The sequence below is a fragment of the Solenopsis invicta genome, chromosome 4 (genome assembly GCF_016802725.1).
Source record: "Solenopsis invicta isolate M01_SB chromosome 4, UNIL_Sinv_3.0, whole genome shotgun sequence".
NCBI classification, from domain to species: Eukaryota; Metazoa; Arthropoda; class Insecta; order Hymenoptera; family Formicidae; genus Solenopsis; species Solenopsis invicta.
The window spans coordinates 23,620,748-23,639,052 of NC_052667.1; the positions used below are offsets into that span (position 1 = coordinate 23,620,748).

The window sequence follows — 18,305 nt, forward strand, 5'->3', positions numbered from 1 at the left end:
ATATCGCGGTTCTTTTCAGTAAAAAAATTAATTGCACATGAATATACATCTAGTTAAAAGAAACTGATGTATAAATAGTCTGAAATAAAATATACACATATCGTTATGCAAACCGTGCGATGCTTACCGTTCCAGCTCCGGGATCAGTAATTTTGCATGGCAAAATTGCCGTGGTACCACTTTGAGCAAGCACCTCTCCAATTGGTCCTTCAAGAACATCTTCATTTTTACCCTCCGGCGCGTTCAATGGGGCGATTTCATTATTGGCACTTGAGTTCTGCTGATGCTTCGCCTGACTCACTGCGGACATAAATTACAACAACGTTATTTGAAAATTGGAATTATCTTGCTCGATCTAAATAACATTTGTGTACGACGCTCTCTCGTCTCCATGAATCCTAAATCAGTTAGTTTTATATAATTATTATATTGTATGTTAAACAAGTATCCCGAGTATGAATTTAATGCCAAATTTAATTTGCACTGGATCAGATCCAAATACAGGTCTTAATGGGATCAAATCAGGTAATTATTTTGAGCTCTTTCTATATGCCGAGCAAATAAAAAAGTTAAATAGTTTTATTTAAAAAATTATGAAGTTTTCCGCGCCGCGGATCTATTCCCTTCGTTGCTCCCGGATTAGACTGCGACTTTTGCTTTTAATGCTCAGATCTTAGTTGGAGATTGTAGTTGAATAAGATCGATTAATTAAAGTCCCCCGGAAGATTCAATTAAATGAAAATTACGAAAGTGCTACGATAAAATGCGAGAAATCATCCCACGTATTTTCGTGTATACCTAGGAAGATTCCGCGCGCCCATATAATACCCGTCTCTTCAATGGTTGGTAGTTCTAAGGCCGGCTATGATCAAGGATTAAGGGCGATTTTCATGGTTGACGAAGGGCGCGGCGCAGGGAATGCGAGAGAGACGACGACGACGAAGCGCTCTCCTGCTTCGAGATTAATGCAGCCACCATCACGATAACGCATAACCCGAGCGTCGCCCGAGTGGCTTAAGTGAATAACTTAGTCATGGCAATTACGACGGTTCGGCCAAGCGTTTACCGGCGCCCAAGATGCGCCAAACCGCGGCGAAATCCCGCGGATATTCAGCCAGAAACTTTCTGATCCTGGTGCCTCCTCCCCGCTTGCCTTTCGCAACCGTTCGCTTGTCTCCGCGAACCTCTCAGATTTTCTCGATAAAAAAAAAGTATGATTTCATCCCCCGAGCGCTGCTCATGCATGAGATCTCCAACACCGATGAATAGAAAGTTTCTATTTCTGTTCAACGAGTTGAAAATCCAAGCTCAAAAACGTCTCGCGCCGACGATACAAAGTTTGCTTTTAAAACGTCGCGATATGCACACCGCGTGCACCTTTATGGCAATATTTTTGTTTACTTGAAGTTTTTTTTTATACAGCAGTGCGCTATTATTGCTACGTTTTTATGTTTTTACTCAGTTCTAAGTCGCTATGATGGAGCATTTGTGGTTAGTAATAATGTAATTACAAATATGTGTGTGCAGTGTGTTCATAAAACAATTAAAAATGAATTTTAAAATATTGCAAGGTACACGTAACATAACGACCATTTCTCATTAACTTAATGAATTGTTTATAAACCTTTTAATAATGAAATTTACAATAATGTATATTCCTGGTAATAAATTATTCAATTATACAAGTCTGTTATTTTATTAAGAAATAATAAAAAAATTGTAAAGCGAAGAAGAAATATCACGAATATTTTTCTTTATTCACGAGATCGTTTATTTGTAAGTAACAATAAATACTTTAATTTTTTTTTTAATATTAAGAACATATGTAAATATCAACTGCACATTCTAAATATTATAATACACAAATTTTTACAGCTAATTTTGTTTTAATTTAACAATTTAAGTATTTATATTTATTTTAATTGGAGGGGTGAAAAAAAGCATAAAAGGGGAGTCAGGATAATTAACGAAGGAGTGAGCAAAGCGATAAAAGTTCTCATGTAGAAACGTTCGTTATATATTTCGATCTACGACAACAATATCGAAGTCAAATAAATACGTGTGACTTAGCCGGCTGTTTCGAATCGAATCTCTCGAAAATTGCCTATTGTATTGCGAAATAAGAAACATTCGCTAACGATCATGATCTACAGTCGTGATCTGCGTGAAATGATCGCGTGAATGCGTGAGTCGCTTACATAATAGTACATATGTCCTTATTTAAAAAATGCATTCAGTGCATTCACACTATGATATAAATACAAGGGCATGCTCTTGCGCATCTTGTAAAAAGCGACCAATGAGGAACTCCAAAGCTACGTCACACTGAACGGTAAATTTAAAGCAGCGATTTTACATAGTCATTGTTAAAAGCATTTTTCCGATAAAATTGTTACTCTGATGTTTAAATCCCAGTAATGTGTAATTATAAAATATGCTACGGTATATATACCTATAATATATTCTATATAACACGATAGAATTTGTTATATGTATGCTAATGTAAATTGCAATATGGTCTGTATTAGTGTGTGAAATGCGAACATTATGGTCAAAAACAAATTAAAACAAATTGAATAGCGGTCGTCGTATGACGTATCTATGACGTAGTCTTGGAGATGCGCAATGGTCTGAGCCATGTAATGAGCATACCCTTGTGTTTATATCATGATTCACACGTCATTAATGTTAATGACTAAATTTCTCTTTTGTGCCGTTTTATTATGAATAAGATACATTTCAAACCAATTACGCATTGCCATTATATTATTGACTCTCTCGTTGCAATAATTTACACGTTTGAGACACAGTTTCACTAATTGCATCTTAACCAAATTTTAGTTTTGCATTTATACACATTTACGTAATTTTCAAAAAGATTATCTCTTTTGTAACTTGATTTTTTATTATTAATTAATTATACAAGTCAATTTAATAATACTTATTACATTGGCATCATCACATTTTTATTTCATTTTTATTATATATAAATAAATATTAATAAGATAAAACATTAGATGTTTCACTTTTTTGACATATATTTTTTATTATATATAAAACAAAAAAGATGTAAAAAATTTATATTTTAATAATAGTCATTTTTACTAATTAACATAATTTAATAAACAATAAATTCAAACGTTGAATTTACTTCTTTTTTATGCATATTGAAAAAAACCTTGATCGCAACACAGAATCTTTGTGCATAAGCCGTTATTTATTATTAATAATAGAAAAGATTATTGCAGACTCTCGATGTTGATTAGCGTACCGAGCATCTCACTTGAATTTTCTCAGCGAAGTGAATTAATATCATTATCACAGTCAGCATTCAGTATTTCAAAGTGATTATTCGCCAGAAATTCCCTCGAGAAAAATACTCGAATTCTCCGTGACCGGAATTAATAAAAAAAAGAAAGAAGTACCAGTTAAACGAACGGTACCCTGAGGGATTATTAGAGTAGATATTTCTACTTTGTGAAAAAAATTATAGAGATTTTTTATATTATGCGATAGAGGTGCATAATTTTAATAAAATACAAGATTTAAGAAAAAATAATATATTATAATTAAAACGAAATATTCTCGCGTCAAAAGTTTTTGTTTGCATTTTTCTAGCGCGCAATTTATGAATATGGAAATTAACAATTAATAGAGCAACAAAAATTAACACGCTATAATAAAAATATTGAAATATAAATCTTGCCATGTGCTAAGGTAACATTGAATTTTTGCACCTGCGTATTTATTTTATCGACAACCAAGTATTCTTCAACATTAATTCAATTTTACAGTTTTTATGAGATGTCTCTGCTTGAATATCGAGAATTATTTATCGTGTATAATTATGAATTTATATGTTATTACGATGATGTACGAACCTCTTAATATAAATCTCTGAATATAAATTTTAATGTAATTTTATCAATTTTAATGTAATTTTATCACTAAATATTGTGATATTCATATTTAACTTAAAACTGTGCTTCAAGTTCGAAAATTTATTCGGCGCGCATTTTTTCGTGAACTTGAAAATGTATAAAAATTATACAAGATGTTTTCCTATTATTATAAATCTTTATATTTGGACCCATATAAAGACTGTGAGGCATTCCCATGAAACTATTGAAAGTGGCACACGATGCAGCAGGAAGTTGCAATAGTACATATAGGTAAATCTTATAAACGCTTTGACTTAAGCAAAGACAAAGTGAAACCACTCTATGCTGGTGTAATTTTCTAAATTGAATTTACCAGTGTGATTAGTATTCGCACATAGTGGAAAGATTAATCTGACACAATTTCAGAAAGTTTTCCGAATCGGGAATCGTAAAATGGCCCGGTAATAGGGGCCGTGCATTTAATTAAACTTTCAATTAGATCTAAAGCTTCGGAGGTGTTACGGCGACGACCTAAATTTTCAGTGCCGCATCGTCTCGTTCGGGAATGAGACGTTCTGCGAATTTGTTCGTTCGTATTGTATCCGCGTCGACACTCTCGATGTTCCCGAGAGAAGAGAGTCATCGAGACGCGAGGACGCAACGAACGATCGACGTGATTTCGAATGCGATCCGCCCGTTGAAAAGTTCAGCGCTAACGAGGCGAAAATACGCAGCCGGTTTATAGCAACACGATAACCGGAAATTGCTTGTCAGCCAGTGGATTAAGTGTTTTCCAGTGCCGGCACGAAAATAACTCGCCCGAATGCAAGTGCGGAAGAGTGTGGCGTGCCGCCGTGGAACGCCTGTGTGTTTCTTCAGGCAGCATCATTATCGTTGAAAATTGTATTGCCGTTATGAAGCGAATGCCGACGGAGGAGAATTAGAAACAAAATTATTTAGGCTAGAATGCCGTTGCACTTAAACACGCGAAAGAAAAACGCACGAGAGAAAGACGAATTTTCTGCGTGTTATTTTCCGCCGCAATTTCGAACTCTAGTCTTATAAAATCTTCAAAATGCCGCATTTCTCTGAACGCGATGAAATGAAATACGTAATGTCCAAAACAGGTGAAGAATTCTAAATGATGTAGCAACGCGTATTATTTGTATGCAGCTATGAATATAAAATTTAGAAATGCGTAATGTAATAATAAATAGAATTTTTTTGAAACCATAATATTCATTTTTTACGAGTTACGTTCTTTATACGAGAAATTAAAACAATTATGTGGTTTTCGCGTTTCAAAAGATACTATATTATACGTAAATTAATGTAATATTGTCAAATTTTTATCAGAAAACTGTGATTTCAATTCTTTTGTTTATTCAATAATTACATTTTGAAGATATCATACTATGTACAATATATATTGTAATATAATAATAGTATAATATATTTGCTATAAATCCAAACTCACCTGTGAAGTACAAGTGTATCTCGAGTAGGATGACCACCACGATCCAGAATGTCTTCATGATGATCACAAAATACTCGTGTCACTCTCCTTTCCTCAGACATACATCCCTTTCGAAACAACTGAAATTCAAAAGAAAATACAAAGGTTATTTTTAATACTCATTTCTATGATTTTAATTAATTGCTTTCACATGTAAATTTATTACAATTTAGTTTATTTTTTTAGATAAATTAAAAATTTACAAAATTTGTTAATAAAAGAACTGAAAAATGATCAATAAAAGCAATATAACAAATTGTTTTAATATTTTAAGATATTATTTAACTTATAGCATTATGCAGTTCGAGGTTTAATAATTGTGAAGTTTAAAATTTCAATTAAAGAATAGCAATAGTTCTTGAGTAATGCTCGTTGTGAAATGCATTGCATATCGTTGGGTGATATAAAAAATTGATTAATTTTATGCCGGTCAGCGGTCTACGCTCCTTGCTTATTCATCATACGTTGCCGTCAACTTCAAGCCGACTTATTTTTCGATAGAAAATTGTACCAACAAACTTGAAGAATTTAATATAAATAAGAGCGTCGCGCCAACAGAAAATTTCAACTTCATTTTACGCACGAAATGAACTAACGACATTCTAACTTAAGTGATGTTGGCAGTTTGTAAAATGTGAATGTAAACATGAAGCGACAGCAAATTTTTTTAAGAGAATAATCGGGCTAAAAAAATTATGTCGTAGAAAAGATTTCTGCAGCACACAATTTTCTTTTTACCGAAACTTTATTTTATTTATATATAAAGAACTATTTTCCTTTTTCTGTTTTAAGTTACTCTATTTCAATACACTTGGCGCATTCACTTCGCGAGACCGTACGCGCCATTGAAAAAGGAAAAGGGAAAGAAAAAAAAAGAGAATTACGACTAAAACGTAAAAACAAGGGTGTTGGAACGTGTTCTAAAACTATGCACAAGGTGCCCCTAACGTGGTATTAACTAGTTTTGTCGAATAAAAAGTGCTTGTTTTTTTTTGTTTTTGCAAGGTACGTGCAAGTTTTTCTTAATGCTTCCTGGCGCACAGACGTAGTGTTTTTGTGGAATTGTGTGAGATCGATAGACGCGGGTAACATTCTTCTGTCTGGGCCTTGTTGCCATTTCTGTCCCTTTGCCCCGTACAATTCTCCTAATGATATTTTACTTCTTCGTTTCTTTTGTGCAGCGCGTACGTAATAGCGTAAAGAACAAAAAGTAGGAAGAACTACGTCTAAAATTCAAAATTGTGAAAGCAAGTGGAAGTAAACGGTTGGACTTGTCAAAAAATTTGAAAAAAACAATTAAGTGAAAAATTAAATTGTAAAATAAATTGAAAGAAAATTTTGTTAATTATATGAGTATTCAGAAAATGAAAAATTCGAAAAATAATAAATTTCTGAAAAACCTAAGAACGATATATATGTTGATAAAAATCAAATCAACAGTTAAAAGTAACGCAGAATATATATAAAAAATATGTAACACAAAAAATGTACATCTACCATTTGCTCTACCAATAATAAAAGCGAGCATGGCCCAGAAAGAGTTTTTTGAACTCTCTTCGAATTTTTAAGTTTATTAAATAGTTGTAGCAATAATTGAATTTGGTAAGAATTATATTGAAGCGTAACAAAATAGTGTAAGGTAGTTTTTACATTTTAAATGATGTTTAAATTTTAATTAACAGTAATGTGAATATTGTCTGTAACATGATCTTTCACTCTATCTCGCGTAAAAACTAAAAGTATTTGGATGATATTAGCTGGTATTCATAGTCGTTTCTCATATTAAGGTACAATCTCAAGATGTCATAAACTCCAATCACAGAGCCGTATTAGCTTGAGACCGGCTTTAGAGCGTTTCCGCTGGGAACCAATGATAAAACAGATATAGATATGCAAACAAGATTCTTTAAAAATGCAGATTCGCGATCACGCGGATGATACGCCAGAGAGAACATCAAAAGTGCTCGACGAATTCCCAAGACAGAGCAACGGTTGAACGAATGTGATATAACATTGGATCGGGACAAAATTTCCTTCGCAGCGTCTTTAAGTGAAATTCAAAGACAATGTTTAGATATTTGTACAGATTTATGTACAAATGTACATAGAGATGTGCAGAGTATATCCGCGATGTCTCGTGTCGAGTGACGTGGATTGTTTTCAATTAGCGTTATGATTTAGTCAACGACTGCAGACCTATTAAAGAACGCTACGAACTTTCGTTCCGACCCAAAACTTCGTCGAGAACAGCGGAGAATCTTGTCGGTCCGATAAATGTCCGGCACGAATATTATTCGTATCGCGATTCGTCATAAGTCTCCTGGGATCGCCGAAGTAGAGACGTTCCGAGGTGATTCTCGTATATTCGTATAATTGCCAACTAGGGGCCCTCTTGTGTGCAACGAAAAGACACAAAGTTAGTCATCGGAAAGACAAATACAATATCGGCTGCGCACATCTCGAATACAGAAATAGAAACTGGAAACCGCGATCGCTAGCCAGATTTCCGACCGCTCGTTATTCCGGTTGTTGGTATCGATTCTTGTAACACACGCTTCTGTAGCATCTCGATAAGAAATACCTTAACACAAATCCGATACAAACTGCATCTCTTGTCGAGATACTGATATTGATTCAAGTATTTCCGACATCTTATTGTATACAGAATATTTAAAAAATTATGTACACTAATGCCAGCGTTATATACACACATGTATAGTTTTATATTTGAAGCTGTTTCTTTATATAACCATTTCTAAGGAAAAGAAAGTATTATGCTTTCTTGACACGAATAGAAATTATTTCAAATTTGTTACAACTTCAGAATACCTTGTATGATTTACGATAATTCAAGAATATATTTTAATACTCTATATAGCCGTAAAAACTTCTACATTGTTAAAAATGAACTTTATGAAATTCAATATTTCATTTTATTTTCGAGTTACACAAGTACATTAAATTTAATGTATCTTTATTAACAAGTTTGCAGAAATTTAGTGCACTTTTGACAACATTAAGTTTTTTTTAATGAACCTGCTTGAAATTTACTTCCGTTACATTACATTAGATTTTACTATGTATTTTTAACTGTGTAGAAAACAACTTAAAAGATTTTTAATTTTGCTCTCTGTCACAAATATTTTTGTGGAAACAGCTACTATCTTTAAAAAAATTTTTTTCAGAAATCTACGTAATTTTTTAAAGATATGTATAATTGTATGTAACATATTATATTAATATAAACAAGTTATAAAAAATAATAGAAGCAAACATAAAAAAAAACTATATAATATGGAACTATTTATAATTGTATAAATCACTTGACAAATAATAAGAAACTGTCGATAATTTTACAATACTGTGCTAAATGTATATCATAGTTGCGAGAAACAGATTTTTTACACAGAGTGTTTGATATTCGTATTTTTCTTCCAACAGATACGTTACACTTCTCGCAAGTTGTGATTCAGCCATTTGTAGGCTAACCACGAATGCCATATGTTTCCCCAGCCGGCGTATATAGTAAAATTTTCAAAGCAAGCATCCCGCGTACGCTTTTCCCGTGCTACAAACGGGAAATATTTTGTAGCTCTACATTTAGCTAAATTTTTGTAAACCCAAATTTAACATCATACGGTAATCACTGTTTGGAAATAATTTATACATATAAATATATATTTAAAGTATATGTATAATATATTGGATTTCTGAAAGTATTAGCAGACAAATAACTTGCATTACTTAACAAATTTTGATTTGTACATTTGTTTCGTTTATTTATTTAAATATATATTACAATATAAACTTTTTTTAAATTTTTATAATGATAATTTAGATAATAATTTTATTTTATATTTATAATTTCGATTTTTTCACAATTTTGAGATAATTATTGATAACTTTGACTTCAATATAGATTGACCATCACTTGTAGCCATATTAATTGTTTCCTTCTAACTCTATTCAACAAATATTCTTGCGGAATAGAAATCGAGAAAGACAACTGTGAAACATGGAGATTAATGCTTTCCTTCTCCCATTCATAAAACTGCCTTAGTTTCAATGCCGAGTAGAAGTCTGGAGTTCTACTCTCACATGCGTGTTACTTACGACGTGCTATCTGCAGACAAATGACCGCATTATACACTTTATTTCCTGCCATACTAAGACGTTCATTATTTAGACGAGTTAGATTAACGATTGTGCTTGTGCCTAAAGCTGTAATCGATAAAGGATTTATGGAACGCGCGACATCTTCCTCTTCCCTCGTTTTCCTCGTGCCGGATTGCGCGAGGGAAGTCACGCGAGAATTCACGGCAGGATCGGAAATCTTATAAATTCTCTCGTCTAAAACAATCCTCCGAAATAAGCGGTTGGTTTCCGCGCAGGTATTTAAATATTTAACAGGACGTTCGAAGAGAGAAGCAATCGCGTGCTTCGGACGAGTCGGTACTGCCCAACGTATCGTGCGTGATTATTCGGAGCTGGTCCGATGGCATTTACATGTAACGACGCGTCAATCCAACGATGACTAGTCAACAAAAATAACGAATATCGGTTCCGGGCGTACACGTTTCGTGCTCGAGGCGATTGTGGAAAGGAATATCTAAAACTAGTTGTTGAAACTAGTTGCAGTTAGATTCGAGAAAGATATATTAATTCTATTAAAATTTAATAGGGCTAAGAGATATATACGTATTTAGATATTATTGTAAAATACTACTTATTTGGCAAGAACGATTTCGTTAAAGTGTTTAAACATTTAGCTGGAACATAGTGCTGAAAATAATTCTGTTTCACCATTAAATAATTTTGTAGGACACTCAAAGTGGTTGGTAGAAAGTCGAAACTTTTTGCAGCGTTATTCATCATGCTTAAACGTCCTTCATAATTATTTTAATGGCTCAACATTATTATCTACATCTCTAGCTAAATTTTTAGATGCTTCAATTAATTCTTTCCGTATAAATGTTGTGTAAAGTCGCTAAAGGTGATATTCTGTTTCTTTTTTAGAAATTAATGCTGGGAAGCAAAAAAGTTTTAGTAAAATACATCTCTGAAAATCTGTATTGTATGTGTAAGCAAGGAAATATACGGTCCTCTGCTAAATAAGGAACTTTGAAAAAAATAATAGAACAGAAGTAAAAAGATACAAAATTACGTGCGTACAAAATTATACGAAAATACAGTAGCGGAACGAGATTAGAATCAGCTGCAATTTACGAGGTTATCTAAAGCTTACGTATTATCGAAGAGAAGCCCGACATTGTCAAAAGCTGGTGAACGCCGATATTCTTCGCAACGTTAATATACCGTAGGTGATATTTTTACAGCCGCGGAGAGATGGAAAGTGAGATACGGTCCCTTTTACCGATGACCGACATTTCTAAATAGCATAATATTGGCATGCCATAGTGGCATTTGAGCAAGGTGAAAAAACGATCGTCACCGATAAAAGAGCGTGTATTTATGGCAGCGCGAAAAAATATATAGAACACAATGAAACTCGTTACGGATTTGGCGCGCATTGCGTTGTGAGTTTATACACTGTACGAATAAGCTCTTGGACCTATCATTCTTGCGTTTTTTGCGGTGACCTTATCGCGCGAGAAGAGAACGGGTAGACTGAATGAAAAGCGCGAGAAACAAGTAAGATCGCGCGCGGGAATGAATTTAAAAACAGAACGAGAGTCTCGTATGCAAATAGGCGCGGCTTGAACAGCATATGTGGCAGTTGAATGGAGGTATTCAATGAATGGCCAACACACCGCTGATTGGGATCTTTTAAATGGAAATTCATCAACTGAAACGGGAACGGTACTTTAGATATTGCGCGAGAAAAACGGATCGTGTCTTTTTTCCTCGAAAGATACGCATGTGCATGCATTTTTCACATTCGATTGAAACGACTGAATCAAACATCGCCTTTAACGGTATTTTGCAATGGAAACTCTGGAGAACGCGATTGTTGTTATTCAGAGCATCAAACGTGCGTAGAAAAAAAAGCATTCTTGTTTTGAGATTCTTTATTTTTTCGAAATGTTAAATATAGAAATTAGATTATATTGAGAGCGTTTAACAGACACAACTTGCTTACGTAAACAAAAGTTCTGTACAATTTTATCCGGAAAAATATATTCTCGCTACTCAATAATAATTTTCAGAAGTTGAGAGAAAAAAATATAAAATGGAAAATAACGATATCTTCAAATCAAGAATATGTTTTAGAATTTTTATTTTTATTGTCTTTCATTACTTTTAAATTATTTTATTTTTTACTACCTGTTATTATCTATTGCTTTTTTTATTTTTTTTTGTACTCATTAGATAACTATTATAATATTGGAATAAAAAATATAAATTTTGCGCTGAAATTCAAGATCAATTTTTTTTTGTAAAGGCATTTTGCATAAGCTAATGATTTATCTGTGCGTGGTCCGTGATTGAACGCGCATTCCCTTTATTTAAGAACCTTGTAAAATAGGTCGGATGAAATGTTACCCACGTTCTACGCGCGCTTCGCAGTCGGCGCAAGAGTAGTAGATTGTTGATAATCAACTTCAACTGTCCCTATTCAGGCGCTATTGAACCGCGACATATTTCAAATACTCCTCCCGTTATACACCTCTCGGAATGAGGGTAATGATAATTAATGTTATCACGGCCGCCAACGTTTAAATGGTAAATCAACACGGAGCGCTATTTACGTCATACATCCCAATGTTGAACCAATATATACACTTTATCAAACGCATACGTTACACTTCTCGCGCGGTAAAGAGGTGGAATGATTTTCGTGCTCCGCGCGCAGTTGAATCGCGAAATCCTCCGGTCACCGGCTAACAATTTGGATATTACCATTAGCAGGTTTTATTGTCTCTCTGCATTCCGTCTTTACCGCTCGCAACCCCCCTCGAGTCGCATGCTCGCGGGTTCATTATTTTCTACAACGCGCGATCAACAAAACATAGATCGATGACGATTTCACCCCTCGACCGTCGTATCGCGACGTTGTCATAACTACGTTAATTACATTTTTGGCCCGCCTCATTTTTATCTCGACACACTCAGAAATCAGCGCGTAAATCTCGAAATTAGCCCTCTTCACGGCCACGTTTCTGCGCCGCGGGATATGAATGTTCCAGTGTGTAATTTGCGCGATCTAAATTAGAGTAGCTCGAGGTTACGACAACTGCCTGATTATTTCACTTTCTCACACGGTCTTTCTCGCGGGTTTTAAACGAGCAATGTGTTCCACGACCACTTTACAGGATTATTATTTCTCTCAAAAGAGAGAGAGAGAGAGAGAGAGAGAGAGAGATTCTGTGTACGTTGCGTCAAAAAGTAAAGCAATGTCACTGTTACCATTGTAATTATATTGTCTACGACGAGAAGAATTTTTTTTGGATTCTTTTTTAATTCATTGTGACCAAAATAGACTCTCTTATTTTCAATTCACTCTTATCGATAATGCGTACACGGGATGTTATATATGTAACGTCAACTGCGTAAATTCCGCATTTCTCAATGTCAGAATATGCAAGCCGCAGAAATGAAAATTACAAACAACGTTACCAGCAGCGTGTTAAAAAATTTCATCTGTTTTGTAATCAAATTGCAACAATAGATACACTGAGAAAAAGATGTTGAAAACAAATTTTTCTACTTGATTAAAATTTCTTCAATTTAAATATTTATATACTTAACTCAAATACATAAAATATTTGAATTTTAATTTAAGCGTTTATATATTTAACACAAATACAGTATATAAATATTTGAAGTGAAGAAATTTAGTCAAGTTAACAACATTTTTTTCTCAGTGTAAGGCTGCACAACTCTTGCATCGCGGTCGGTTTGAAATCGGAGAGAACGATGATCGAGTGCTTACATCTACCGTTAAAAATTTGATGCGCTATTTCCAAATTACTTTCGGTGCGTGTGCGATAGCGACGGAGATTTGTGGAGTTTCGTGTCTTAGCCTCGCGCGCCATCGAAATTTTAAGCAACGTTGGGAATAATGCATGCACGTTGGTACGAACGGCGGGCCACCGATTTGAGCAGGTCGAACGCGCAAGAGAATTATCGTAGCAGTCGCGCGCGGCTTCCACCGACAGCTCGCCTCCCCCGGTTCGTCGTTCGCATGCTGATATGAAACATTACACCGGAAGTTGCTGTAATCACCGTTTTGCGAGGGAAAAGACGGGCGGAAAGAGAACGAGGAGGAGGAGGAGGAGAATGAGAGCGGGAACGAACGGGGAGCCGATTTCGCAGCGCGAGCGTATGTATAATAAAATCTATATTCACGAAAAGGGTGGTTGTTGAGCGACGTGGGAGTGGAAAGAGAGACGAGCGCGGAGAACGAGCGTGGAAACGCGGAGACGCGAGAGAACGCGCTAAGCTGATTTCGGGCTAAACGACTCGCGCGCGCCCTTTTTCCGCCGCCTTAAACGCGTGCAGGTGCGCCCCGCAATTCTCTCGTCCTCGGATTAGCCTTCCTTCCCGGATTTCTCTCGCCCTCTGAATAATTTAAGTGAAGCGCGGATATAGCACGGTGCGCCCGGAACGAGGTGCCACTACGAGGGTGATGTACTTGAAGAACACCAACCCGCGGAAAACAATTGCGCGAGGAGATGGCGAATCCGAAGTTAAATATTTGATGGCTAACACTTAAATTAAATCACCGCGAGGATGAATATACCTCGCAACGTTCTTCCTTTTTTTTTTCATTTACTGTGATAACGGTACTGATATGGCTTGACTTGCGTCTATTTAAATTTATTTTATGATCAAGGACAATGGTGCAGGAGGAAACGGCGAACTTTTCTGCTGAAGTATCTAAAAGTTTAATTAGAAAATGGCTTTGTTAAACCGTCAAAATAATTATAATGGAATGTCATATTGTTTTGCAGCATTATTCATCATGTTCAAGCTACATAATTATTTTTACGATTTAACGAAATTATTTTCAGATCCAGCTAAATTTTTTAATATTTCATAAAATCATTCTTTCTGTATAATAATATATATATATATATATATATTTATTTTATACATATTGATACTGTTATATAAATATATACGTATGGTATATATACTTAATTAAATAAATAAATAAATATATATATACTTAATTATTAAATAGAAAGCTGTATATAAGTTAGAAACAATTGTTTTGAATATCAATTTTTAAATGTAGCAAGGCATGCTTTACTTTTGCGACAGATTTCATGATAATCAGAACTCATGTAACACAATTAGTCTCTTCTACTTATCATTTTTATCTTACTAACATTATAAACGCATCGATATATTTTTATAAATAGATCAGTTCTTTTCGAATTGGACGCGACGGTTCAGGAAAGTGATAGAGAGTGAAATTAGTCAGACATTAAAACGCGAATCGATTAAACCGCGCGACGACAAGGATTATAACAGACCGCGCACTCGCGCGCTTTATCTACCCTCTTTTTTCCAACGAAACATACAAGTAACGTGGCATTATTATCCATAAATCACGTTCTGACGCTTACACCGCTGCCACAATAGCACGGCACTGTCATTAGCCCACAATACGCTCTCGCTCTGCTTAGTAAATTGCCTTTCTCCGCCGTCTTTCCCTCTCGATTCCACAGAAGACAATTATTGCACGAATGACATACACATGCTGCTCGCGTACAATGCTTATATGCTATAATCCCAGAGGGATATTTTACACAATTCGATGTAACTCTATTACACGGGACGACTGTATATCTCTAAATACGTTACATCAATGTTATCGATATACAAACGATACTCAATTATAAATATGATTTCGTGAAATGTCTAGAAAGATGGGAAAATATATTATTACAGTGGGTATGCAAATGTAATAATGGGTGTGTGAGCCATTGAATTTTTATTCCGCCGAACGATGCGAAAGCTCGGGGACGATAAAAATCGGGAAACCGTAAAACAGTAAAATTATGCAAGTCCGCGGTTTCGCGTGCGGTAACGCTCTAATGCTCCTTAGAAAGTAACATTATGTCGCACCTCCGTCAACGTTCCCAACGACGTGGCACGGCGTTCTTTTTCGTCATGGTAAGAAGCACGAGTGTCGATCGATCTTCCAATTAATCTGTTGAAACCTTTGGAACGACCGTCATCAGTTACGTAGGATTACCTTAAATCTCTCTCCCTCTCTCTTTCTCTCTTTACCCCCCTTCTCTCTCTCTCTCTCTCTCTCTCTCTCTCTCTCTCTCTCGCTCTCTCGCTCGACCTCGTCGCGGTTTTTGTGCGGTTTCCACGCATCAACATCATGTTCGCGCCACTATCACCGACAGCTCCATTATCCGACCGTGTCAGATCTTCTTCGCGATAAGTATCCCTAAATAATCCTGACAGATAAATCTCCTCGATGTTATAGAAAACATCGCGATGGTCATCGCCCTAGGGTCATCGGTGCAAGCAAACATTAACTCTTGACCGATATATCTTCTTTTTATTACATCGCGCTATCGCTGGATCACCAGTGAGCCTAACCTATTTTAAACTCGAATAAATACAGATAAATTGATTTTTTTGTTATGATATTATTTATTCAGATAATTTGAAAAAAGTTTTAAAAAAATAACAGCTGACATCTGAATAAAATCTGATTCTTGATGTACGTTCGGGTTTTTCCCCCTCTGCCTTCTCTCCCCAAGTGTCTCTCAGGTGTTATTTTATCCTCATTGTTTACTAAAGGTTAGAGAGGAATAATGATACCTGAGAGACACTGGGGAGAGAATCCAAACGCACCCTTAGAGAAAAATCGAAATCGTACAAGCAGAGGTCACTGCAGAGGTGACTTCAGAATACCAGTTCAGGGTTAATTCCGTATAGGCCGGGGGTAACTTTGGCGATACATATATACTCAGTTTCACAGCACGTGTGTACGTACGGGAGATTAAAGGTAAAACCCGATAAAGCAATAAAGATAGGCGTTTAACTGCGTTTAACTACGGAAGTGCAAACCGAGTATTAGCTGCGGATTCGCGCAATGTATTTTATATAAGGCAATATCGCGAGCTCTCTCTCTCTCTCTCTATTTTTACCATAATTGCGTGCTTCCGCGATATATCCCGCCGGCTATCTCTACGGGTATAGAACGCGCGAATGATTTATAGATTCGCATATAGATGCATCATGAATAATAAATCGCGAAATGTTAATAAGTTTACGCATTACTGGTATTTCATTAACCCAAACAAACCTGATACACAGAATCAAATACCTAATGCCATTCAAACCATTTATTAACAAACTTTTTCAATAAAAATTAATACGCATTTTTAATTTGCGTTAATTGTATTCTGTAATTGTACTGCATCAATTCAACTGTGATTACAATAAAAGCCTCTCCGCTCTTCTATTTAAAACGCTGAATAAACGCGGCAAATGTGAAAGTAATAAACTTCGAGTTTGTTTTCGCCAACATTTGCGTATCACAAAGGTGCAATATTAACTTTAATTTTGCGTTATGAAATATATTATATTTGCTATTGTTTTTTTTTTTTTTTAAGTTTTAATACACGCGTCGAATTGCGTGGAAATTTTTCACGAATCGCTTCTATCAACTTTCTATCGACTTATGTATTTTCAAAGAGAAATCGATAAAGCTACTTGATCTAATTTCCCAAAAGGCACAATTTTAGAAATTAATTGATTGCAACGAGGGTGTATACATATATAGTGTCCTTACTAAATTGATCGTAGTAAGGATGTCCCTGTGCGACCATCCGCAGAATATTCGATAATAATTCGCCCGATGCGCTGCTCCTCGCAATTAATATACAGACTTGTTCGCGTCGTGTGTAAAATTTTGTGTGTGAGAGAGAGAGAGAGAGAGAGAATGGAAAATTTAATTTAAAATATTTGAATCTCTCACTCGGCGGGTACATCAGCGCGTGCGGAGCAAAGCGTGAAGAACACGGTTTCAATGTAATTAAGCTATACACGCTGGTCGCGCTTTCATCGCTTCTTGCGAGCTAATTAAATTTGTACTTGCTTGTGGTGTAACCCGTCGTTTCGCGCGCGCTAGATATACGAAATTCAGAATGACATGTTTATATGTATCTCGGCACAATCTAGACGACACCCGAAATTACGTGACTGCCTGCGACGACGCGGATTGAGCTGCGCAATTATTAGCTCTCTTATAATTATCGTTTGTTACAACTGCGTGCGTGCACGCGACGCTCGAATATTATCTTGCGATGAGCGGTATCCCGGATCGCTTATGTACGTGCCAGATACAGAGAGCGCGAAATTTATTCACGTTAATTACGTGTACGAAATCGTCGAAATTGCACATCTTGAAGCATGCACATCGTCTGCCCCACTTTCCATAATTAGATCTACCAAAAATGTCATGTTCGGTAGAAACTATTGTCACCGCTTGTTTTACGATAAGAAAAAAAAATAACTGTTCTGTGACAAGTCCCTGGTATGAAAGAAGATTTAACTATATTTAGAAGTGACTATGTATTTTAAATCGAATAAAGATGAAAAATGGGTCAGTGATAAAAAATAATTCGATCGCCTTTAGGGCTTTTCTCGATGAAATTAAACGTCGAATATCGGCATAACGAGAATCAGTGAATTAGTTTAACGTGAAAATTAAGTATTATAATAATATGAAGCTATAAGCGCACCTTTGCGTTAACCAGCGGGGGCAGGCATCGGAAGGGGAAGGGTATTGGCCTTTACGCCGTTTATAAAGAGCAAGCAGTTCACGCCAGCTAGTCACGTAAAACACAATTTTACAGCGGATATTACTGACCTGTGACGAGCCCGGCGCAATCGTTACACAAGCATTGTGTGCATGTAAAGCGCCGTTTTCAACTGAGTGCGCTAAACGATAATTGAGCGGTACTACTGCG

The 18,305-nt window shown here is 35.6% G+C and overlaps 1 protein-coding gene across 1 annotated transcript in view; it reads right to left on the reverse strand.

The window, feature by feature from the left end:
- Nucleotides 1-18,305, reverse strand: part of LOC105194897 (limbic system-associated membrane protein) — an 83,026-nt gene that overhangs the window by 21,137 nt on the left and 43,584 nt on the right. Inside the window, exons 2-3 of the mRNA XM_039447832.1 lie at nt 5,359-5,477; nt 128-300 (exon numbers count right to left, since the gene is read on the reverse strand). Coding sequence (XP_039303766.1) covers nt 128-300; nt 5,359-5,416 — 231 coding nt within the window. The 5' untranslated portion in view covers nt 5,417-5,477. The remainder of the gene's footprint in view (nt 1-127; nt 301-5,358; nt 5,478-18,305) is intronic.